Source organism: Platalea leucorodia (assembly GCF_965183815.1).
Source record: "Platalea leucorodia genome assembly, chromosome: 11".
Taxonomy (NCBI): domain Eukaryota; kingdom Metazoa; phylum Chordata; class Aves; order Pelecaniformes; family Threskiornithidae; genus Platalea; species Platalea leucorodia.
Genome location: NC_138833.1, coordinates 6223689 through 6250487, shown reverse-complemented (window position 1 = coordinate 6250487; position 26799 = coordinate 6223689). Strand labels below are relative to the sequence as shown.

Sequence of the window (26799 nt, the reverse complement as noted above, 5' to 3'; positions counted from 1 at the left end):
GATGCATGGTAGAAAAGCAAAAGCAAAGCGCAGTCAGCACAGAAAAGGGAGTGCTGAAGGGTGAGTATATACTGTACAAAGAGAGAAAATCCGTTTGGTCACATGGATGGCGGGTGCCTTCTCCATTTACCGTTGCATGCCAAGGTGCTCAAATATTGCTTACAGGCCATTTGTAAGTGTCCAAAGAATTCATCCATCCTCTTTAGAGGAGGCCTTGATCCCCTTCTCTGAAATGTAATGGGCAGGTATGTTATCCCAATAAAGCGGAGGAATCCCAGGAATGCTATACTACCTGCAAATGCATAGGTTACTGTACCTCCATGCACAGGAGCTTTGGTAATATGACAAAGAAGCAGTTGCAAAAGATAAGTTGCTGCCAGCCAGAAGAAATGACAACTGCTGCAAATCAGCGAGTTTGGGTGTAGTGGTTTGTTTGTTTGTTTGTGAACCATGTGAATTTAGGAATAGCCTTGGTCTCAAGGATATTACAAATATATTTGCATTTTAAAAACCATAAAGATAAAAAAATAATCATACATTTTAACCAAAACTTTCAAAGTTGCTTAAGGTGTCTGCTATCCAATTTCCATCAAAATGCAAGAAAAATGGGTGTCCAAATCTCCTAAAAAGACTTGGAAAATCTCTTCCTTACGTGGTACTTAAGTTTCAGTAATAACGAAGATAGCGATTTGTTGGCAAGAAAGCTCTGTACAGTCATGTTTTAATTATTTCTTGTAGATTATCATCATTTACAATGAAAGCTCTCTGTGGCTCAATGACAGTGATTGGATATATACTTTTCATTAGAGCAGGACAAAGGTGAATAGTTACAAAAATGCACATTCTGTCATGAATAGAAGTGCCAAGTTTTAGTTTACTATGATTCACCGAGTCATATCAGTATGAGTGTTCAGAAAAATATTCAGAGATCCAGACTTTTTATACTTGTGTATTACTTAAACATTGTTACATGGAAAATCTCTCTATTTATATGTATGTGTATGTGCATCCACCAGAGTGAAATCACTACAGCAGTAAAAAAAAAAAAAGCAAAACACATCCAACAGCAATGTTTGGATATACATCTTTCATTCATGTTTCAGCTATTTTATCATGATGAAAAATACTAAATATTTGGGCAATATTTTGTAAATCTACCTCACGATAAAGCACTTCCACATAAATTGGATAATAATTGAAAGGAACCAGAAGAGGCTCACAAAGAATAAAGTGAAGAAAAGGAAAGGTGCTTGCAGACAAAATAAATACAAGACACTTTCGGCCAAATGCCCAGGACAGGCTCAGGGAGCAGGTGGAACTAAAACTACTCCAGTCTAAATATTTCCTTGCCTCTTACCTGTACAGGGAAGGACCAAGGCAGGTAGGGAGCTACTGCTCAAAGGGATGAGCAGTGGAAGGAGAGGACTACTACTGGGTTTGGGTACAGAGCCTCATTCTTTGCCTTCAGAGTCCTGGCCTTGATCCACTTTCCAGTAGGCCAAGAGGCATAAGAACATGTGACAGGGCTGTTTCGGGAGGAAGCAGAAGCAATAAGGATGGACAACTCTGTACAGACGGAGGAACAGTCTGTGCCTTTGAAAACCAGTACCTCGGGGCAACAGGCTAAGAAGAAAGTCTAAGGAGACAGGCTGAGACCTTAAGTCACAGTCCTCCAGAACCTTGTCATCCACTGCAACCCTAGTAGCTCCTTCAAAATCCCATTGCTCCCTCTTGCCTGTCTTCACACTCCGATAACTCCTCCCAGCTTATCCCTCCTTGAACCTACCCTACTGTTGCTACGATACTGAACACAGCTGAGAAGACTTAAGATGCCTTGCACATTAGAAAAATTTCATTTGAGATTAGGTATTTTTTCAGTTGGCCTTTCCCCTTCCACACATACACCATATATAAAGTGATGGTCAAAGCAAGCAAAGACAGTGGATGCTAAAAGAACTATCCTATAAAATTTCTAGTAAGAATGTGATGAAAATACAGCCATTAATGGATATTCTGACTACATAAAACTCCATCCCTTCAGAAATGCTTTAACAGGAATTCAGTAAAAGGCACATTCATTAACTTCCAATGAAAAGGTGATAAAAGGTCTAGGAGTTGATGTGACAGTAGTGCTTTAAACTACAGTCAGAAGGTCTAAAGGACACCTATTACATTGACAAATCTCAGAATATTTCTGTACTTTGAAGAATATCTGTTTCATACAGCCTTTAATCCATAAACTGAACAGTGGCTACTGCAGCCACCAGTAGCTATGACACAAGTATTTCAAATTCTTTTGCTGTTCATGAAAGAACTCACCGAGTTTGATCACCAATCCTCCACTGCAAAGCTGCTACTAATGAATTGAAAAGAACAGATTAAAGCTACATACGTGGAAGTGAACTACTGAAAACAGAGAGATCTGGAAAAAGGCAGCTCATTAGAAAATGTGTTCAAAATCTCAAGAAATCAAAGAAAAACGCCATTTATCCATCTATACATTACTGAGCTCACATCGGACTTCAGGAAACTAGAAATTCCATGTGTCAACCAGTAAGTTATCAGAAAAAGAGGTTAAGTCTCTAACAACAGAACAAAAAAATAATTAATATGTCCTGGTAGACTACAACTTCTTTGACTACCATAAATTCAATTGCTATGTTTACTCCTCACACCAAGTATAAAATGCTTCCTGCACGCATCCTTCATTGGATTCTTTAATGGCAAAATGGAAGGAAATAACCCAACACTGTCTTTTGATCATCTCACAGTGCTAATGGCAGGTTAGAATAAGGTACTTTCTCCAACACTTTCTGGTTTGAAAGACTGGTTGCCATTAGCCAGGCAACAACAGTGTTTCAAGCATAACTCCTCTATTTCACAGAATGCTCAGCATTAACAAACCAGAAACTATACAGTCTTAGACACTGTTGTGCAGTTACCATACGAGAATACCACCACTTTAACAAGAAAGTGCACACTAAAAATTCCCTAGCGTTTCCTTTTAACCTAATGTTAAGGAATAATATATGACAAATTTCACCCGCTTAAAGAAAAAAATGGATCTGTAGGGTAAGACAGAACAGTAGACTAGTGACTTTCTAAAATAACAGTCTGGTTAAAAATACTGACTACATCCACAAGAGAAAAAGGCGAATGGTCTCACAGTCATGTATCCTGCCCACTGCTGTTATGAATGTGCTGAGATTATTCTCAGTAACAGAGCACCAGAAATGCTGCCAGACTGGATTGCCCCATCACACCCCAGTTTTTGGATTATGTATCAGTATGGTATGGTTTCACACCCAGATTTTCCAATTGGCATGCTGTCACTGGGGAGAAGCTCGTTTATTTTAACTGACACAAACTTGAATGTGTTTATACAGCGGTTTCACAGCTAACACTTAAAGCTACTGACTGAACTGTCCATTTCAAGCTGTAACATCCATTCTGTAAAATGAAATTGATCTTCAATCTAATCGATGAACTATTCATGTTTTTAGGAAAATACAGTAAGCCACGAGGAAAGAGAAAATAAAAATATAGTGTGTAATCTAAAAAGCAGCACTGATTTTTGCTTTTTACATACCTAGTTTTCTTTTAAAATCTTCCATGTAACATTAAAACTCTAACTATGTTTTTTTCTTAATTTACAGTACTTGTGCAAATACAGCCCTATCCAATCGAAACACATGTAGTACTTATCATACAACTTGTTACATGATATACTGTTATTTCCTCAATTGGTAAAGGCAACAGAGATTTTGTCTCAATGGCAGCAACAAGTAGAAAAGGAGAAGCAAACTGATGCACCTGGTCTCCAAACGACAGTCCCCTTCCCTCCTTTTTCCTCAGTCGTTCAAGTTTCACTGTAGTTTGAAACAACAAAATCAAGTCTGGCTGTCTAGTACCATGACATGGACTGCTTCCAGAAACTGTACAATAAGCATCCATCAATATTTTTCCATTCATCACCCTCCATTTACCTGTCTTCAATGCATACTCCAGATAAATATCAAGGTTTGATGGGTACTATTGTTATCCTAAGGCAAGTGTAACACTCAGCTTCTGGTTTTGAGGAAGCAAAGCATTTATGCCTTGTTTTTCACAGTAAAGTTAAGTCATATCAGAAAATGACCTTGTCTTAATTGCTACTATTTCTCAGGGTTGGTAGTCATGGTAGCAAAACACAAGCCATGTTTAATACTGTCCAAACAGGTCACGGCTAACCTGGCAACATCAGCAGAGATGCCTCTCTAGTAGGTCAAATTCTACTGGAAGTATTTACAGGTCTTATAAGTCAGATTTAGAGGACATGAAGTAAATGACAAGATGCAGCATCTTCCTCACTGCAGAATAAAGAGGTAAGGTACTTGTTTCTCTTTCTCCAGGCACACACAGAACTCATCGTCTCCTGGGGACTCCCAGATTTTTTTAGTGGATATTCACAATTTTTCAGAGGGACCATTTTGTTTTGCTTCAAGAGCAAAACTGATTTTAGATGAAACTCTTTTTGAGTCAGGAGAAACTATCAAATCTCATGAAGGACATAAGTAATAAAAGACAAAATCCTGGTAGTTTTGCCGGCATCCAAGGAAAGCGGCTGCAGCAGAGGCGTGAGGAAAAAGGTAGCTTCTCCAGAGTAATTTTCTAGGATTATTGTTAAGAGAAAGTATCGCAACACTTATCTGCCAGAATAACACACCATCTTTTTCCGCCAAATGCAAAAGATGAGAAGACAGCTGATAATAATGCCCCTTGTCTCCTTCAGTATGAGGCCTTAAAATTCTCCTCTGTGAATCTATATTTTTAACAGAGCAAATTTTGCCAGATTTTGCCAGATCTTGCCAAAAAGCAATCCAAAAGAGCCTCCCCAAAACAAAGAAAGATTAGTTTAACTTGCTTAGCTCCCCGCTGTAGATTACCATGAAGCTTTACAGGCAATTCCACTGACATCTGAGGGTGCCAGGAATAAGAAGTGAGGAACGGTGGGGACTGCTTACGCCAGGCTGTCACTGAACAAGAGCCCATGAAATCGCAGTTCTATTCTCCCGTAAGCCATTTCCAGAGGTGATGCAGGCACTGTGGAGCACATATCTAGCTGCAAGTGCTTATTTAGGGGCCTGCAGTACCTTCAGAAAATAAGATACGGGTGCTTCTGAAAATGGTTATCCCTTCCTTCAAATATTTAAAATTTACAGAAGACATTTTTCTAGCAAAGAGCAAACTTAATGACAAAATAAATTAATGTAAACATTAAAGGCAGAACAAAATACATACAGAATAGAACCCAAGCACAAACTCACATTTTTGTCATAAATGTTTCCAGAACATGGTTGTCATCTGTTATTCCTAAGACTTCTGACATTCGGGCATATACCTGGAAATAAACATTTCAACAGTAACATATTATAGACATTTACAAGTACCAGCGTTTTCATTTATTCTAAAACCTTCCCTATTTTGATTTTGTATGAGAAAAGTACAGGCACAAATGCCTGTCCATCCAACCTAGCTGAAGCATTTCTAAGAGATGGCTTATACACTCTCTGATAGTGTTTTGTGAATTTGGGACTGATAGGCTTTTACTTGTCCTCGCATACATTTCTTCCCACAAAGGAGATGTAAATTTTCCACATTAAACTCACTTTGTTGTTCACAGAACAATACAGTCTCTATTCAAAAAACCTGTTTTATTGTAAAAAAAATTGCAAAGGGATGGAAAAAATATTCTTCTGTTGGTCTCTGTCCTCAGTGGGATGTGATTCAACACTGTCCTTTAGCTTGCATTTGCAAGTTCTTGCACTGCCAGTCATAAAATCTGGTAAATTAGGTACTCTTCAGACATTCATTTTTGTGTTCTCGAATGGAGAACAAAGGCTTTGGCAAACAAGTAACTTGTAGTTGTATACTTTTCCCCTTTATTTCGGATCCAAGACTTACATTACCAGCCAAGTTTTCCCGGCACCCTAGCTATCAGATCAAACTGCTGTCACAATGCAGTAACAAATGCACAGGACACATCAAGTATATTTTTTCCTTAGTGCGTAATCTTCATAAAATGTCCTGGTAGTTTTAGTAGCCTAATGTTTTGTTTGGATAAAAACATTTAGTTGGTTTAAATCAACTTCAGAAACAGAAGGGAGACGTAGTACGAAATTTCTTCATGATCCTTTGCCAACTCACTTTACCCTGAGCTCAAGTAACTCTGCTATTTGCTTACGACTGGGCTAAACGCAGATCTAGCAGTCAGTACATTTCATTTCAGTCATTTTAACCTTTAGCGATGCTAAAACAAATATTATGGGTTATATGTAAGTAAGTCTTCCATGTGATGTGATCAAGTCCAGTATCGCTAAGGCCTGAAACGAGAGCACCAAGCGGAGCTCACGCAGCCCCGGTACCCAGCGGTGAAAGCCTGGTGCCATCTAGCTGTCAATTTTGTTCGCTGACATTACGTATTCCACACAAATACCAACAGACTTTAGCTAACTCATTACTTCTCTTGCTGTACCTAAACTTGCTTGTACCAGCTTCCTTTCTGCTAGTGATGCAATCCCATGATTTTACTTAAAAACCAAACCAGCAGTATTCTACCTCTGAGGAAGCCAATAATAACAATACAAATAAAAAAATAGTACAATAAAAATTGTATTTTCATGTCCCTGAGACTTTAGTTTTAAATCCAAGCATACTAAAGGCATAAGGAAATAAACTTGCAGCTCTAATCATCTGCACCTCATTTAAGCTGCAATCTAATTGTACCAAGATCAACGATAACGTAACTTGTAAGCTAACTTATCCTTTTATAATCCTACGAATGTAATTTATTGTGACAAAATCAGTAGTGAAAGGACAATCTAAACATGAAAAAAATTGTCGTGTACAATACAATCCTTCAAACGTTGCAAAATATTATGTTCACACTGTAAATGTGAAGCTATCATTTATAGTACTTAAACACAGCAACAATAATATATTCAAATATAAAAATAATATCTTCTAATTAAAAAAAAATCCCTCTCAATAGTGCACTGATGAAATGTTATAGCAGCTGCATTTTTAGCAAAGTTTAAGAATTTCTGCATTTGATATGAGGAAAAGAGAAAAAGAGATAGCGAGGAATGTAAACATATCAGCAAACACACATTTATGTTAAGATCTTTGCCTTCTGCCACGGGAAAGCAGTGGAGAAAGGGAGTGTGAGCAGTGCATGTGGTAGCAGCACTGCGCTCTGTTGTCAAACTAGGCTCTCCCCACATCAGGGTTCAACAAATAAAATACTAAAACAGCAGTCAGTGTTGACAAAGAGCAGTGCTTTAATCCACAATTATCCTTGTAACTCTTACTACTCCTTTTATCATCCATTAGCTTTGATTCCCATTATCCCATCAAGAACTGTGTCAACGCTTTTGTCCCTGGGGATTTCCCACAACTACTAGGATCTGACAGCCAAGCTTGAGTGCTAAGCAGGATCATTACCTCTTAAATCCACTTATCTGATCCACTGAATAGTAAATTGAAAAGCTCATTAACAGCAACAATCTGATTTGTTTTCACATGTGACAGGGTCATTTCAAGTCAGCATGAATACAGTGCTTGTAATAAAAACTACTACCCGTTCCGTAATGTGACAAATTGTAAGCTAAAATAAATGTGATATTTTAAATACCTTCTTCAAAATCATTTTCAAAACCAACACACACTCTTAGCATGTAAAAATAGAAAAGCAAACAACCCCCAACCACAACAATGAAACGCCCTTAGACTTTTAAGCACTATAAAAAATTAATGATAAAGCATTTTGGACGTATAATAATAAAAAACACTTCAACAACAAAGACCGTGCTACATATTCAAAAGGCGGAGAAAAACACTGTTGAAAGGGGTCATAAAAGGATGTGGAATTGCAAGTGGAAGTGATCTCATCGCCAGCTTGGTTCCCATGACGGAGCTGTGAAGGTACAGGCAGCGCAGGGCCTGCGGGGCCTGGGGGGCCTCATGGCGGGCCTGGGGGGCCTCATGCGGGGCCTGGGGGGCCTCATGGCGGGCCTGGGGGGCCACACACCCGCTGGGCCTGGGGGGCCTCATGCGGGGCCTGGGGGGCCTCATGGCAGGCCTGGGGGGCCTCATGGCGGGCCTGGGGGGCCACACACCCGCTGGGCCTGGGGGGCCTCATGCGGGGCCTGGGGGGCCTCATGGCAGGCCTGGGGGGCCACACACCCGCCGGGCCTGGGGGGCCTCATGGCGGGCCTGGGGGGCCACACACCCGCTGGGCCTGGGGGGCTTCATGCGGGGCCTGGGGGGCCACACACCCGCTGGGCCTCCTCCCTGCGCGGCCTCCCCTTCCTTCTGCCAGCAGCAAAAACGCAAGGCTTACGTTTTCAGTTCCCTCCCTTTTAGTAGGAAACAAGCACATTAAGACTTCCGGAAAACCTTTACACAATCATTCCCAAATCCTTACAACCGCAGGACTGATAACTTCCAAAACAAATCCTGCATCAACACACAACACTACGCGATCACGCCACGATAGCGCCAGAAATGTAAGCTTAACAGCAAAATATCCCATCATCACCATCTCATTCTTACAACAGTCATGAACATAAGCGAAAAATTGGCAGAAGTGACACCATTAGGCTACAACGTTTGACGAGCTTCCCAGGTCCAAGTGCATACTCCCGGTGCTTAAAGCAAGCTCAGGCCGATACCACCATTGCAACCAACACCCATGCTGGCAGCGCTACATTCAGAGGTGACAGCGATGGTCATGGCAGTGAAGAGAAAGAAGAGACCAGCAAAACACCTTCAATAAAAATCAGCAACAATTTCAAACGTATTAAAGCACGTGTGAAGGCAAGGGATCCAGAGATCCTTTCCCCCTCCCCCCCGGTTTGTACCATTAAAACCACCTCAGTGGAATCGGGGTGTTTAAAGGAAGACAGCAGGTTCACAAGCTCTGGTGCCAGGGAATTTTTTATTATCTAGCAGATTTATCAGTGGTTCAAATTACATAACTGTACACTTCCCAACTACTTGAAGTGTACCTGCTGCGTTTCAAAAGGACAAGAAAATGAAATTGTGGAAGCAATGTTTTATAAAGCAAAGCACTTGTACGTAAATACAGTCCAAGAAAACAGAGAAATAATACAGTAATCACACTAAAACTTTATTTCCCTGACTTGTCTACTCTTTGGCCCCAGATATGTTTAACTTTGCTTTGTCTTTTGAGGTCTTCTCTTTTTGGTACTATCATTAAAACTCTGAAGAAGCTAATTATGTCAATTCTTAAATGTGAAGCAGATTACAGAACTGGGAAGCTCAGAATATGAGTTCCTAAAGGTTGTATGGCTATATAATGACAGTCACAGAAATTCAATAACAGCACTGTATGGAATGTACTCAAACGCACCCCATGAAACAAATTAAAACGGAGCAATGAATCTCTCACACTGTGCAAATAAGAAAACACAAGAAAATGTTGGTTTCTATATGTTTCATAAGGGCTATTATAATGAATTAAGATTTTGGATAATGAATCTTCAGAAAATTACAGTAAAGTTATTACCCGTAGGCACAGCGTAAATGCTTAAGATATTATAACTTCCTTGAAGCTCTCCAGGCCTTGCTGCAGAGAACTATCACTGCAACATTAAAGCATTTTGTCATGAACATTGAGGGCAAACCCAGACCTTAACCATATTTACCCCACCCTGGCAGAAGCTGCTACGGCCCAGGCTGGAGGAGCCGGGCTGGAGCCCGCGGGGCAGGTCGAGGAGAGCACCTCCTTCCCCACGGTCGCTTTGGGAATTCATGCAGTGCAGGGGCGACTACAGCAAATTTCTGAAGCGGCCGTCCCACCTCTCACGAATACCCCTGTGCATCACCCACTAAAACTCCACACTAATCACGAGTTTCTTTCTCGGTGTCAAGTGCCACGACACAATTAGCAATTCCACTGCTTTTTAAATCAAAATCAGGCATTTGAATTTTCAGCACTTAAAAGCTCCATTACAACACAGCAGAAATCTAGCTTCCAAATCTCACAGACAACTTCTGAAAATCTAAACTGAATCCCCTAATTAGTATATCAGGGTGCCAGATCATCCATCTTTACCTCCTGACCAAACTAAGGGCTTAAAAAGCCTTGGCTTTTCTATCCTCTATCCTCTCCGTAACAGAGGAAAACCTTGGTCACTCATAAAACCTCCATTCCTAACCAGCTGTCTCAAAAAGGTAAGATCTCAAAACACCCTTAACTCAGAGTCTAAACCAAGAGAATGGGCTAATCTGCTGTTTTATAGTTAGCTTCCTAAATGAAAAAAATTCCAAAACAGGCCGTAAGAAATTGCCTCAGTTAGTTTCAGACAGGATCTCTGAAGATTCAGTTGGGCTCTGCGCTACGTAAAAAGTAGGCTACTCTCCAGTTCACTGCTACATGTGTTTGTAAGCAACCAGAGGAACTACACCGACTATATAAATGATATACTACCTAACTGTCTTATCTATAAACCTAGCTTAATTAAAATGCTGCACAAAGTTACCCTCAATTGAAAGAGACCTACTATAAAATAACATTTAAAAATTAGGGTATTGTTATTACAACAAAGTGTAATGTTGTAGGGTAAATCTGCTGTGTGGCTCCGAGTCATTCCCATGGATGTTATTTCCTTCCTAGCCTGCTGAAATACTCTACCATCACGAGTTCAGGTGGTAAGAGGTATTAACAGTTCCCGCAAAGGCTGTTTGTTTCCCAGGCCCTCTTCCCCAGTCCCTTCCCCGTTAGCCCAACGGAGCAAGAGAATTCACAGGAGTCTGGGGTGGGGGAGTGATTAACTCCCCGCCTCTTGCTCCGCAGAGTGCCCATGCGATGCCAGCAATAAACCTTTTCTTAAATGGAAATTGATCTCTATTTCAGTGACTTTCTCGCAGCTTTTATTTACTTATTTATTTCTTCCTTTCTTAATTCCTGTGCACCAAAAATCTTGAAAGAAAGATTTACAATTCTGGTGAACTTACTATGGGAGACCTACTATGAACTAACTGCTGTTATTACTGATGCGGCGTGAGAAGCATTCTCTGAAAAAAAAAAAAAAAAATTGGTTTATCTGCTACGTCTTCAGTTAGCCAATTGTTAAAAAGGTGCTTAGCTTTAAAAGTCTTCTTTAGACTTCCATTTTTGTAAAGCACCATAAGAGATTTTTAATTCCACTGTCTCTTTTGTTCCCCTCCAGGGCTTAAAGTACAAATATTATAGTGAAAACCGAGAAATACTATTAGCAGCTATTACTTTTTGAACATCATCCGGAAGATTTTTAGTTTTCGAAGCACAGTTCTGGGCTGCACTTTCCATCAGAGCTATACACTGCACTGCAGAGCCATATATGCAGTCAGGTATTTGCTTAACAAGAGGCCAAAATGCTGCTTTAAAATCCTCTGACGACTGAAATGAACCAATACTGTACAGATTACAAAGGTAGATATGTGCCAGTCAGAAAACTCCAAAAGATAAAGTATGATAGGTACTTCAGTAGCAGTAATCAACACTCTTACTTGCCCCTGTAACTATTAAAAGTGTCCAGCTTAATTTTATTGAGTTGCTTAATTGTATCTAAATGAGTGCCCCACTCAGCGTGCTTATGTGCAATAAACCTCAATGCTAAAGCATCAACATTCGTTTGGCACTTAAAAACAAGTAATAAAAATCATAGCTACTTATTATAGTTCTAAAATTTCTATAGCAAAAACGATTTCATTGTACTGACTAACATAGCTGCAGGTGTTCGCATCTCTCAGGATCAAGCCTTAAGCATAGGAAATTTAGCAATATCACATATTTTAAAAGGGTTTTGCACCGGGGTTATACGTGAGAGTGCTTTTGCACATTTATCCCACGGCATAAGGAGAGGTGTTACAGCCACCACAGCTAATACTAGCAATTTGAACAACCCTCTTTGGCAAGCCAGAAATAAGATAATTGTTCAACATAGGCTGGCTCTTCTGAAATACTGGAAGCATTGCCTGTAATTATAGACATCTGTCATTGCTAGCCACTCAGTAGTAACCCTGACATCAATATACAACTATAACACTAAACTGCCTGCAGGCACAGCAATGGAAGCCAGATACGAGAGGCGGGCAATCATCTGCCTCATCCAAACTATCTGTCAAAGGTTCCTAACCACAAATAGCTCTTACGTTTTGTATCCTTAGGATAATATGTTGATTTATTTTAGATCCTCTAATATTTACAGTCTAGGCCATCTACTAAAATAAAGAAACAAACCTTATGGCTAATGGAGGCAGTTACCGTTCAAAATCATCACGGAAGGTCATAGCTCACCGCTCCAACGTTAAACACTGATGGCTGCTTGGAACATGTACCTGTGTATAAACTTTCCCTCCTCCGAAATCATACATGCTCATTTCCAGCTACAATGTACAGCGATTGCTATTCTCTCATCAGCCAACATTCTATCAACCAACCCGAAGAAATATTTACATTTTGAACCTCCTGAATTTGTGTGCAAAAATGTGCACCGTAAGTTCCAGTATCCTGGCGTTCACCGTGTACGTACAGAAAAGAGAAGCGCTCCGCGGAATTATCTTCAACATACCATTTTGAAAAAGGAACTGCATTAATGATATTGAGTATGGTCACAGATTAAATACTTCACCAGTTCTTAGCAGGAAGCCGACATACACTCTTAACCAAGGAATAAAGTTTCTTGAAATTTACAGACAAACGTGGCTAATTTCTTTTTAATTCTAAGGTGAAAATCATGCTGAAACCCTCAATCTCTACTTTTTTGCCTTCATTTGAAAATCAATCTCAGAAAGGGTCAAAAAAGATTGTAGGTTTAAACTAATTAGGAATTAACATCCTTACAATTATCATAATTTGTTATTAACAAAACTGAGATTTCTTAGTCTGATTCACAACAGCCTCTGCTGAAGAGAAACTATTAATTACTAGACAGACAGTTAGCTTACAAGTGAGCTGCATTTTAAAAACCTCCTTTAAAATACAATTGCTAAATGCCTTACAGTGCTGTAATGTGAGACAGGTTCAAATCTTATTACTTCACTGAAATTAAAACCTAAGTTTTAATACTGTTCAAGTCGAACAATGATTCCACACTTTATTGCTTTTGAAATCCCTTGATGATCATAGGAAAAAATGCCCTCGAGAAAAAGAGACTCTGTTTTCGATAAACAGAAAATACAGTTTGCACTCTTAGCCTCTTTGTCATCACAAAAAAAGGATTTAATGCCAATTCTTTAAAAAAAGACTTTTTTCACAAAATGTGCACCTTGTGTGCCATTTGTAAAATCAGCTCACTTTCTTTTATTTATTACTGCAGCGCGGCAAGGCAATAAAGCAGCTACTGATAGCTAATAAATTACATGCCTTTTAAAACAATTCTCCAGCTACAAAAACTTGTAACTACAAAGGCTTACATTTACATGGTACATCGTGTGAAATGTCTATATTTATGTTCTATTTAACCACATAAATAAAATCTGACCCTTTATTAAACAGCCGAGTATGAAACAGGGGCCACATGTGAGATTAAACAAAGGGTAACTTTTTACGGTTTTTCCACAGATTTACATAATTAAACATAAAATGTAATCAAAAACTGGCCTCAGCAGTTCAGGTGCGAAGCATTTTTAAAACAAAACACATTTTTAAGTATGTCCTTCAAGCTACCTTCGGGGAAAAAAGTGATCACCAATTTTCCAATTATTGCATGATAACAATGATTTACTCCTTAATCTAAAAATTACGTAAGGCTTTCAATAATAATTGCAACATATTACTGTAATATAAAACAATAATTCTCCATCACATACCACAAAAACTGGGATTTGTATTTTTAATTAAACTAAGTATCAGAGCTTTGGGAAAGCATTTTTTGGTTAAAACAGATTTAAAACAAAAAAACCCTGGAGTCTTATTTCATCATGTATTTCTCTTCAAGAAATGCTTTAAATCTATACATATCTATTAAACTCATTGAACCGCTCTTAAAATGTTTTCCCTTCATGGCCGGCCTAGCAATCACAGCTCATCTCCACAGAATGCTGAGGTGCATTGTCTTTTACTTTTGTACTGCACTATTTTTAGGCTGATGTGCTACACTATTTTCATACATTTGTCCCTTACAATTTGATTGTCTCAAAAATCACTAAACTAAGCATTACATTCTTTAAAATTGTCTCTATATCATCACGCATCTAAATTTGCGATCTGTAGTTCTAATATTAATTTCCTCCACTCACTGTTATTTTTATAGCATCTGTGGCTTTGGTTTTGCTTCGCTCGCACAACTTTTTCTCATTGCTGTAGTTCCAAAATGGCAGTTCTTTAATTGAGCATGAAAGCAAACCTTAACTCCCTACTAATAAATAAAAACATTTAAAATACCGCTATTCAATTTTAAGATAACAACCCATGACACGCTAGCAAAGACGCTGCATGATTCTGAATTCCTCACCAAGCACGCCACCACCATGCCTATCCATCATTCTGAATGGAGATGCTGTGGGGCAGATCTTTCAGTCTGACTGAGCATTGCTCGATGCAAAATGAGATGGCAAATACTTTTCAGACACTTTTCTACTCCCTTAATCCTAGGGCCACTTTTCCCTATGGTAACCAAAGGTTTACTTCGGCAATATGTGTTTTCTTGTATTCTGCACATGTCATCAGCGCTTCAAATACCAACACAAAGACATGCATTATAGATTATATAAGCAGACAGAAAGGAGGTTTAACAAACCAAGCGGCCAGGACAAACGGCAAAGCAAACCCCATGGTTTCCTAATTCAGGTTAGTCTGTCTACTTGCAGGGATGAAATATAGGTGCAATTTTAAGATGGTAGAGAATAAAGAGTGAACGGAGCCTGGTGTGTCTATACCAGGAGTGTCTATACAGGATGCCTAGAAAGCACTGCAAATTGTGGAGAGAGAATTTAACAGGACTCTTAAAAACAACAGTTTGGTTCAAGAGGAGTTACAGATACATTTAAATAAAAAAAATAAATAGTGACACTCACACACTAAAAATGCAACGACTCCTAATTTCACCTAAGAATTTAAGCTGAAACACGGGACACTGAAATCAAGCAAGAGCTTAGGAGAAAGGAGCGACATGGTCTGACCCATGAACGCAGAAAGTCTTTGAGAGGCCTGTTTTGAAGAGAAAGTTGTCCATATCAAGCTTTTGTTGAAACTAAGCAACTATAAATGTCACCAAAATTTGACAGCATACTATAAGTTAAGGAATTCCAAACACAAATATACTGTACAGATAACACAGCAATAGATCCCACTCTGGATCACCAGCAGGGAATAGAATTATAGTTACAGGAGTATTTATTGAAAAGCTAATGAAAGCGATCAATCAAAATTGGTCAAGAATCTTGATCAATAATTATTCTCCGCAACATGTGGGACTTCTCAGACTTCAGCCCCTGATGTTAAAGTCTTCCGGAAAAAAGGGTGACACCCTGAAGTTGTGCAGAGAAAAACATACAGCCTAAACTGTCTTGGCTCTGGCTGGAGAAACACAGGCTATCATTCAGAGGGAAAAATACGGAACAAAATAAAACACGGCCATCTCATCCAACATATGAATTAGTCGCACTCGAGCGAATACAGCAAAGAACACAGCGGTTCATGTTACCGAGTCAAGAAGCAACACCAGATGACCCAACAGGCAGCACCTAAACAGCCAGATGTCACACCCACGTCTCTGGGTCCTGCCCGACTTGGAAGCGTGGCCATATCATCTACATTCTGCATGCAATCCTTCATGTAATGTCATCTTTTTACAGCATGACTGATAGTAATGGTCTTTAATAATATACAGAGCAATATTTTGGTTCGTTTTGCTGACCTCTTAAGCAAACAAGATAATCAAATCTATGCAAACATGATAGATAACAGAACGCTGCCAGACACGACTACTCTCTACAGTCAAAGAATCCGAAACGCTGCAGAAGCAAAGCGATAGTACCAGGTGCTGACTCACGCTTATCTTAAGGGATATTGCAAACCTAATTTTTTAGCTCCAACAGCACATACATTTAGATGATTACATAAAATCTAAATACTATTCTAAATGTTATTGCTATTCAGCAGATGAGAATGAAATTGGTTATTAAAGAAAATGCATAAACTAGACTGTACTTGTGCTGTTAAGAGGTCTTTCAAAGATGGCCTATTATATTAATGCTACTTAAATCATCAGTTCCTGTGCATATTCTTACAAAATCTAAAATAATAAGATTTTAAATCAACCTACATACAAAAGTTTCTACATATCTTGCGATAAGCCGCATTATTGTGTAGATGATAGCTATACAAATCGTTTAATACTTAAATTGATCTAAAAACCCTGCTTCAGAAATAAAACTTTTGTTCCCAGAAGACTTCTTTCTCAATAGAGCTACATGCCTCAAGAAACAACTCGTCAGTAGTGAGAATGCTCTGGAGAAATAATATGGAACCTTCCTCATGGCCTTCCTAACTGCAGTTCTTTTGATCCAAATTGATGCCAACTACCGACTCTTCCAACAAAGGAGATACAGATGAAACCTGTGTGGAACAGATCACTGAATTACTGGCGTTTTTTTCCTCCGTGCTTCAGAAGAATGGCAAGTGGCAGAAGACAGACAACTGTCTGCCTTCCTATGACGTTTAACAGAAGTGCATTTAAGTCTGAGAAGAGTGCTTTAAAAATATATTCCTGTATGTGAAACAGATCTATACCAGGACAATATTACTAACAATTTTGGATTACTCTGTAAGCACATAACAACACATGTCAGAAAGAGCTCTGAATAGCCCTATAAAAATAATTGTGGGAGGATCTGCGTATCTAAGGAAATACGAAGCAGAGACCAAATGCTGTATGTTCTGCGAATTTGATTTCAGCGTATGGAAAATGCTTATACACAAGGTAACAGTCACCACTGACCCAGCCCTTGCACTGCCTGGGTGAGACAGCTCTATCGTTGCCCGGTCCTGGTCAGATACATGAAGATGAACTACTTGTTCTGCCTTCTACTAATCCAACTGGGTATGAAAATCACATGCTGGTACACAAGATGCTGACCAAGTCTAACACAAACCCGAACCAGACACTCTGGAGAAAACTGTTTATTTGCATTTTTCTTTTAACTGAAATACACGTTTTTGTAAGGGAAAAAAAAAAACCCTTCCTTGTTCAAGCACTCCACGTACAAAACCAAGTCATACTGCTTTAAGCGTTAAGGTTGTCAGTCCCTCCCATTTTTTGAACACATTATACACAAGCGAAGGAAGCCAGGTGGCTCCTGTGGTGACTCTACATTAACAATTAACAATGAATTAGCTCTTGACTTTGTTGTATGAAAGAAACGGAGCTCTGACAGCTTTAGAACATCTGTGAATAAAGGAGACAGTTGGCCGTAAGGTGTTCCACTCAGTCATCACAAAGTATGTCAGTAATACTCAGAAAATGTTTCTCCTTTCTCTCACCCAACTTCATATTCAGTGCTTTTGGCAAAATATGTTCAAACAAGAAGAGTTTCCATACTATTATTTATTACCTATCTTCACTCATCTGTTATCAACTTGAAGACAGCTAGAGATTTTTTCCAGGGTGAAAGTGCTGCTATGATGGGTTATATTCCTAAGGACTGTTGAAAGAAATTTATGAAATGTCTTAATTCTGCCATTTTAGTTACAGAACTACAGATTAAAATTGAGAGAGGGATATTTTTCTTTTTTGGCCTCAAACAACCAACCACAGCCTCTTCTCGCCTCCCTCCCCAAATCTATTCCCAGAGTCACCTTTATATTAAAAAGGAGCCAAGACTTGACTTACGTATGAGTAACATCACAGTAAAACAGGCGTAACTATAATTCTCTCAATTCCAGCCTTATAACTCCAATTCAAGTCTGCATTGCACTCTAAACCCCAGAGTAAGAAAAGATACCGAGTTATGGAATATGAAGTGGTGGAAATGAACAGTAGTATCATGCCATACTCCATACTGTTATAGCTGATGCCTAATAGTAGGTGTGATTTCAGCTAAGAGAGGACGGTGCTTTTTAAGAAACATTTCTGAGTACTCTTTTCTCCTTCCCATCAGCACCACAATGTAATTTAAGATGGCTTTATAGGCATTTCTTACCTCAACATCTGAATGTCTTTTAAATGAACCATAGCATACACGAGCCAGCACAGTGCCCTCCCGGCAGACAGACAAACAGGGTGCTGGGCCGCGGTCGGCGAAGCACCGCCAGCCGGTCGAGGGAGGTGACCCTTCCCCTCTGCTCAGCACTGATGGGACACGGCCCCATTCGGTGATACACTTCTATTTTCCTATCATACTTGCTTTTAAGGTAGTTCTGTTTTAACCATTATGAATTTTAAATTTAAATCACTAATGTTACCTCAAATTTAACTCTATTTTAAGTTTTTGCTCTGACAATTATTTTAATCAGTAATTTACATGTTAAACCTTTACATTAAAAATTAAGAGCACCTGGGAAAAAAGTCAATATGGATTTTTTAGTAATTGAAGACACATACAAATAAGTAAAAAGCACGTTTCCCCTCCTCCCACTTTTAAATGTAGATTCACAAGTAGCAAGATTTTACGGGAGGATTAACCTGCATTTTCAGCTTTCTAGCATCACCAGAATGGCACAAAGGAACTGAAGCAGTACTGCTGTATCATTTCAGAAGTCTGTGTTACTAAGAATAAAATGAAATAAAATAAAAGGTGAGGGAGGCCAGTTTTTACATAGCTGTACTTTCAGGATTCCCCCGCATGTCCCCACTTTAATTCTTCCAGCACTGTTAGCAGGAGTCAGGAATCGGCATCAGTCAGCCTCCCGAGTGCCAGTGCCCAAGCCAGAATGCAGGTACAAATCTTCAAACGGTACAGCGAAGAGACAGACCTATTAATACAACATGACGCATGACCCGTCATACTACTCTCCCCCTTACTATTCAGTCTTTACAAGCAACAGCCTAATGGCATACAAATTCAGTGTAAGGGAAGGAAGGCAGGTAGTTAACTTTGACACTCTAATGAAACCACGTTTAACAGTACTGCCTGTAGCCTATGTATGCCCAGAAGCTACATTAAATTGCTAATGGCTTACTTTAAATCTACTTTTGTCAAGCTCAGCCTTTGTGCAAAATTTTTTCCTCTACCTCACAAGAAGGTGTTTTGTTTTTTTTTTTTTAATCTTTTAATCTTTATGCAATGTAGCTTTTAATATCTGCAGGGTAAATGTTGCATCTTTCGATCTAAATATGATCAAATTCGGACAGATGGGTCCTAATAAGCCCATTTACAGCATATGCAAGACCCAACTACTGGAGCTGGTTAGAAGTTTTATGATTTTCCCCCTTGCAAAACGCACCTCCATCCATATTAAAAGATTCATTGCAAATATCTCAATTGCCCCGAGAGCTGCAGCAGAAGCCTGGTTTCCCACCGCCCCCGCGCCGAGGCCAGCAGCCTGGTCTTTGCCTGAGACTCCTTTCCACAGGAGGTAATTCTGTTCTGCTGTTACATCTCCTACCTGAACATGCGCACGGTTGTACACAATTAGCTCCCTAAACTCGGAACACGGAGAATGCCACTAGAGGGCTCACATATTATTATAAGGATATCACATCATTTCTACGCATTACGGAAGCTTACAGAATCTGCATTATTCCTTTACTAAAATTCTTTTAAACACAGAAAAGACATCGTTTCCGAATATGTTCTTGGGCCATAGTTTAACTGAAATAGACTGAAAATGGTCAACAATCAATTGTGTAGCTAGAATCGTAAGTCAGCAGAGGATAGCTGTATCTTTCGTGAAAAATAAACAGTTGCAATCCTTGCTTTCCGTACAACACAATTCACCATTAAACGCAGGTCAGAGTCAGTGTCATACTATGTAATGTGATACTATAATGACATGCTACAGATAGCCTTACACACATAATGGTGACTTAATCTTGGTATTTTTTTTAAATGCAGGTTTAATTGGAATGATTACATTCAGTAACCACAAATGTGATGGAGATGCTGTCTCTGAATCACTTCATTCAGCGAGAACCATACAGAACGCCATCCTGCAACATGACGCTCGCTTCCTGCGCTGTGAACCGGGAGAGGAGCAGACAGGAGAAGTCCCGTGGCGGGTCAGGCCTTCATCGCCCAGCATCGTCACTTTTCCACTTAAGAGGCCAACACCCCAAACCACTGCAGCGGTAGAGTAACTGCTAGGACTAATGTTACGCTTCTCCCACAAGAATAAGAGAGGAGATCGAGCTAAAGAGGGATCAACAGGATGGAAAAGAAATGTATTATGTATGCAGTAGATACATACAACATGGTTTTATTCCTGTCCACATGAAACTGCGCTCCAGGACAGCAAAACCAATGGGAATGAAATACACCTATCAATTATTAAAGGAATTAAGTCGAAAATATTTTGATGCCAAGTGATAGACTCTAAACAAGTATTTAATTTTAGAGCTAAACACCAATACTATACATTTTAGACAAAAATATTAGTTGACAATGCATCCTGCTTGACTTAAAAATCAGCTAAATAAAAATGAAGATTAACACAACAGCGTGAGAACAAAATTAACGGTCTATGGCAGATGAATCCTCTATTGCACCTGTCCTCCACTGTGCAAAAGAACATCAGCCTGCCACTGATTATTTCTTTTTGACATGATTTATCGCCTACTATTCTTTAAACTTGATAAAGCAAATTAATCTTTGATTGCAGGAGCCACTGGAGGTTGTCATTAGTCATGTAGTTTGGTGAGGCTGCATGTGTTTCATTTACCAGTCACAAAGAAATGAAAGCCCAGCAGCCATCACTGGCTGCTTCAACTGTTTTCCTGATCCACCCAAGAGAAAAGATAACAGAATTCGGTATGTGGGATTTTAAGCAGCTACTCTAGAACCGACCCACATAAACAGAACAGAGTATGTGCTTTTCCAGAAAGAATGCCGATGCCCTAAAATTTATGTTCGTAGGAAGAAAAGAATTGTTAATGAACAACGTGATCCAATTAACATATTTCAAGCTAGCAGTCTACTGAGTTGTACGAATAACACAATTTTATGTATTAAAAAATGAAAATGGAATCCTTAAATAATTGTGTACTCGTCTAGAAGACATATTGGAAAAATCTCAGCAAGTCTAACAAATGTGTACAGATTGAAAAAACAAACTTACGGACTAGCGCTGGACTGTCCACATCGGATCCCTTAGCTCTCCTGGCCCAGCACGTTTCCAGCTGCCTTTGCAGCCATGCTCCATCTCATCACAACTTTCTGCGCCCACCTCCCTCTGCGCCCTCTTCCTCCCTATAGCTCCAAACCCTCTCTGCCACTGGGGAGGGTGGCAGCACCTCAAAACGGGGACAAATGACAAATCTGAGGGATTTTATTGACCAGTCTTCACAGTACTGAGAAGAGTCATTCCGGACAGAAAGCAACTCTTTCAGATTTAGCTCCCCAACAGCAAAGCGGTTAGGTCTGAAGGGTGCCTGCGAGGGCCAGGCGGTGCCCTGGAGCGCACCCCGGAGAGCCAAACAGCCCGAGCGCCGTTTGCGGGGGTGGCCTCCTCAGCTCAAGTAACCAAAATGAAACACGGTACAACACCTACTTGGGGAGATATTTCCCCAGAAAAGGTCAGTAATCGTTTCAGTGAAAAACAGTTGTCCAAACCAGAGGAACTGTTCCAAATCCAAATGTAATTGTATGTTGCTAATCCTACTTTGAAGTACAAACCAGAATGAAGCATGCAACAAAGGGCTGCTGGTTGCAACTCCAGATTATTAAAGCACGCTTGTCAAAACAAGAGTTTCAGATACCATATGGACACAGATACAATAAAGGCAACATTCATACATACAGTATGTATACATTAAAAAATTGCACAGCTCATTTATTTATATATCACTATACTTAACACAAGACTTGAACTATCTAGGGTCTTTCCTTCAGCATCTATTGTAACTGCAAGTTCTACATTTTAAAGAAGTTTATCGACTGGTGACACACAAAACTTGCCACTTTTGAAACCAATCAGAATTTCGATGGACAAAACCCAAACAATTACGGGGCTATGCTGTCTACCTTCCTTAAGTTACGTATTTAAAAAAAACAGTGTACTGTGCTAGCACCAGGAAAACAAAGGAACATGATCAAACCACTCGGGGTGCTCCTGAAATTTTGTGTTGCCATTATTATTTGTATCAATATTTTATTCTTGCAACTTCGTATGTTGAAGAAAAAACTCTACAGCCTTTTTCCTATCTCTGTCTGCAGCTTGAAAGTTAAAAAAGATTTACAAAGTCTTGTGGGGTGCTTAATTTGACGCATTACTATAATTTGTTCTTTTTTAAACTGAGTAATTTGGAAGTATTTCTACAAAAACTACATTCTGCTACTAGAAATGAGTTTTGTATTCTAGAATCAACAGTAACAAATACAGACAACAAGTGTAGGAAAAATCCTCAAAAATATTGCCACAGGATTCTCTGTAGATACTTGAGAAAGCAGAATAAAAAGAACAGTCACTTAACTGTGAATTACGAAGAGTAGTTTCCCATATAAAAATGCATTTAAAAAAAGTGAAAACCTCCATATTCAGTAGACGTTCTGTTTTTTTCCTTAGTTGCACAGATAATTCTATGTTTATTTAACAGAAATGCAAGTACGGTAACTTACTATTCATATATAAATACACACTTACTGTTTGGCTCCATTGAGAAGCTATAAATTTCATCTATTGAACATTAGCTAAAAAATTACATGTGTTTATCATCTGGATTATTCTCAGATTAATAGAGATAAATGACAAAACATAATCAGCACCAACTCTGCAACTTAATCATTGCATCTGAGCTATAGGAAACACTTAATTACTCTCATTTACTAGGTGCAATCTAATGAGAAGACATTAGCCAAATGAAAAGAATGCAGTACAAACAAACAAAATAGTTATACCATCATTAAAAAGAAACTCTGACAGTGCAGGTGACAGCATATGCAGGATAAATTACCATAATGTCCTAAATGCTGAGCTGTCAGCATGCTAATGCAGTGATCAGATACCCTGGGAATCTCAGCACTATAGCTGTCAGAAACAGGTATCATAAATCACCTCTCTCTACTGTACTGCTCATTATCACAGCTTTCTTATACATGTTTCTCAGCACAATTCGGTACAGACAGCAAAGAAACCGTCACCTTCCTATAACACTAACACAGAGCTGCCTTCAGCATCCTTCAGAATAGACAGAGAACACTTTTATACAGAAGTCTACATGCTAAAGCATCCAGTATCTGCCTGTGCCGTTGGACTCAGTTGCACGCTAATAGACTAAAATATCTGCTTGCAGATTCTTGCCTTTTGCTTAGAACAAACTAAACCCTCAAACCACAGTGAAGGAAAGGATATTTTTCTCCTACTTACACAGCCACTTACTTCTTTGACATTAAGATCGTTATTTGCACATATTTGTGTCTTGGAATCTTTAAAGGAATGCACAAATGAGGGAACAACTGTGCTGGAATTGCACGCCCAAGCATGCAGGTGTGTCAGTCCTGCCTGCATGCACTCCCCAGGGGTGCCAACTACCTGCATACAGGAAAAAGCACGCTCACTTTCTTACAAAACATATTTTTTCCTCCAATACATCACTGGACACATAACGAAGGGATGAAATCAGGAAACAAAGGTACGTGTTTATGTCTCCCACATATACTCCTACATTTAATGCTGGGTAACGCATACATCCACTGAAGCCATCATCCAGGCTAGAGGACAGCTAAAAAACATCTTAAAGCAGACCCAACATTCACTAGGAGAAAAAAAAAAAATACACGGTACCTTGGGCTATTGATATCTGAGCATATGTGGGTTAAAAAACGCTTTAGGATCTTTCCTTTTTTTACTTAGAGGGATGGGCAGACGTAACATATTCATAGCTCGAACTGCAGACTATGAGAGAGGACTTTACTAGCTGGGAGGCTGACTGCTTGGCGTGGGAAGCACGCTGGGCATGGGGCTAAATCACACCTGGAACCTCAGACACTAGTTAGGGGATACGCAAACAGGAGGCAATATGGAGAACATACGGTCACCTTGCACCGAGTATCTCGTACCTTTGATAGCAGCAGAATCAGAGTGAAAGAATTTTTTAAGTCCTTCTATACAGCTTTTGAAGACATGCATGTAACATAAAATCCACCAGAAAGCAGACCTTGTGAACAGGGGAACTTGCATATTCAGTCAAATCTTCTTCGTGATGGGGTTTTATCTGATCTCCAGAATTAACTGAACCCTCAAATATTACTTACGATTCTACTAAGTTTTCTTTAGGTTATACTAAGTTTGTGTTCCCCTAAATGCACACTGAAGTCAGCTGTACTACCAGAAGGGGACAATTTACAAACACAGAACTGTCTCTTGTGATTTTTCTACAGCTATCTTCTAGAACAGAACAGAAATTTTTTAACCACACTAGTAAGTATACTTCAAATATCTTAAAAATTATGACTTAGGATTGAAAAGTCCATTGTGAAGGGGCAAATAAAGAAAAAACACACGGCAGAGTTCTCCTAGGGGCGTGCAGGCACATCCGCACAAAACACTCCCCGGTCACGTTTTGTGAAGCATGGGCGGTTGGGTGGCAGCACCCACCATTCCGTAGGGGTTTGTACAGCTCCCAGCGCGGGAACACCCGCGTGAATTGTGGATAAAGCCTCCTGGCCACACAGAATTACAGATGGTGAGTAAATTCGTACTCACAGTATAGATGCTGCAGTTTAAGGTTAGGGGTTTTTTTTCTTTCCCTTTAATCAGCTAATGCCACTTCCAACAAAAGTTTGCTTCAGATTCTTTTACACGACACAAAACCACAGTATCAGTCACAAATTTTTGGACACAGGGATTTCTCTCTTTTTTTCCCCCCCCTTCTCTTTTACCAGTAATGGCAGTGATGAAAATCAGTGAAAAAGTAGTGGAATAATACTTTGGTTTCTCATTTGACCTTTCAGATTTGCTACGCTGAGCACAATAAGCATTCATTAAACTTTGAGAAGTGTAAAGTTTCAGATACCTGTGGGTGGGTCCATTTGAGAGTTCTTATATACACACACATTCATCTTATCTCGCCTTTATTTTGAGAATCAAAGTCATAAGTGATAGAAATGCTAGAGAAAGTGCAGTAAGTTTGAAAGATGAAACTATTCCATCTATAACAGAGCAACCATAAATCACCCTCAGATTGAGGGAAGGAATGAACTTTGAGAGCCTGAAATGATAAATATGAGAATTAAAGAATTTTTAGGTTCCCAAATGCAAGAGAAGAGATCCTATTATTAAGCAATCTGATTTTCGGGTGTGTTAAATTCCTGCTGATTTCCATGGCATTAATAATGCTCATTGCTTCCAAAAATGAGGCCAACGGACTTTTCCATTCATGTATCTTAAATATTGTAGCAGAAGCGTGACACAGAAAATATTGTCTAGATATGGAAGCCTAGTTTGTATTTTATACATTCATTCTTGTGGGGAAAACTCTTCCCCTTTCCTAATTAAGATGTGGGAGAAAAAAATAAGCACATTAAGGAATCCTGTTTATCCAAGATTTTTGAGCTTGTGTCTGCAGAAGCTAAAAAAGAAAGTGGAAGGTTTTTGTTTGTATAATGCAGATATCACCTGTGTGCAAAGGCGTTTGAGAGGGATAATTATTTTAACACTGCGTTTTATACTATTATTCAAGCAACTTTTCGTAATATCTTTTAGTAAATATATTATGAAGTCATTCATTCACAGAAGGAGAAGACAGAGAAAGGAATGACAGAGAAAGAAATTCAATAGGTCATAAAATATTTTTGAATGGGTTTTAAAGATTCAGAATTGAATCTGGGTGACGTTTTGTGCACTGGTAATTGGTAATGGCAATCTTCTGTGAATGCTTGCACACAGCGCCTTAAGAATTCTGGCCGGACATATAAAATCTAAGCTAACAAATACTGATTTCCCTCAACGGACTTCAAAAACAACAGTTGCACAAGATATATCATGTGGTCACGGGCTTAACGCGTTTGCTTTAAAAAATAAAACAAACCTGAATTTACCACTGCCATCTCATTCCCAACACATCCCTTCGTTTGCTCAAGAAATCCTGCAGTACCTTACGCAAATTGCAATACACTTCTAAATGACAAAGAGGACAGAGCTGAAGTTGGAAAAATAACACTCAGAGGGGGCAGTGAACTTTTGCGGAGATAGCAGAGTATGAAAATTTACATCATTAAATCCTGACTGGAAACAAAAATAAATATTTTTATCCCCCCCCCCCTGTAAAAACCTATGTTACTTGAATTTTATAGTTCAGATGTTTCTCCTATGTTCTACATAGGAATCAGTAATTTCTGTAAAGAGAATTAAATACAAACCCCCCCCCCTCCCCCCAATCTAACAAGTAAGAATACAGCAAGTAATGTAACATTTTGAATTCATGTACCATAGATAGACTACTCTTACACAAGGTTGATACTATTTTAAAAATAAGACTGTGTTTAAATTGGGGGCTGGTAAAAAAAAAAAAAAAAACAAAAAAACAAAACCAAAAACAAACCCAAACAAACTTTATAAAGCTCCTTTCTTGTAAAGACAAATAGTCTCCTAAAGGCCCCTTACTTGTTTGCTGATGGACAGCCTTAATTAAAAATATGACTCAAATATCTTTAAAT

At 39.1% G+C, this 26799-nt stretch overlaps 1 protein-coding gene across 1 annotated transcript in view; it reads right to left on the bottom strand.

Moving 5' to 3' along the window:
* Nucleotides 1-26799, bottom strand: part of RANBP17 (RAN binding protein 17) — a gene marked incomplete at its 3' end in the record, with an annotated part of 162619 nt that overhangs the window by 72561 nt on the left and 63259 nt on the right. Inside the window, exon 15 of the mRNA XM_082323721.1 lies at nucleotides 5307-5380. Coding sequence (XP_082179847.1) covers nucleotides 5307-5380 — 74 coding nt within the window. The remainder of the gene's footprint in view (nucleotides 1-5306; nucleotides 5381-26799) is intronic.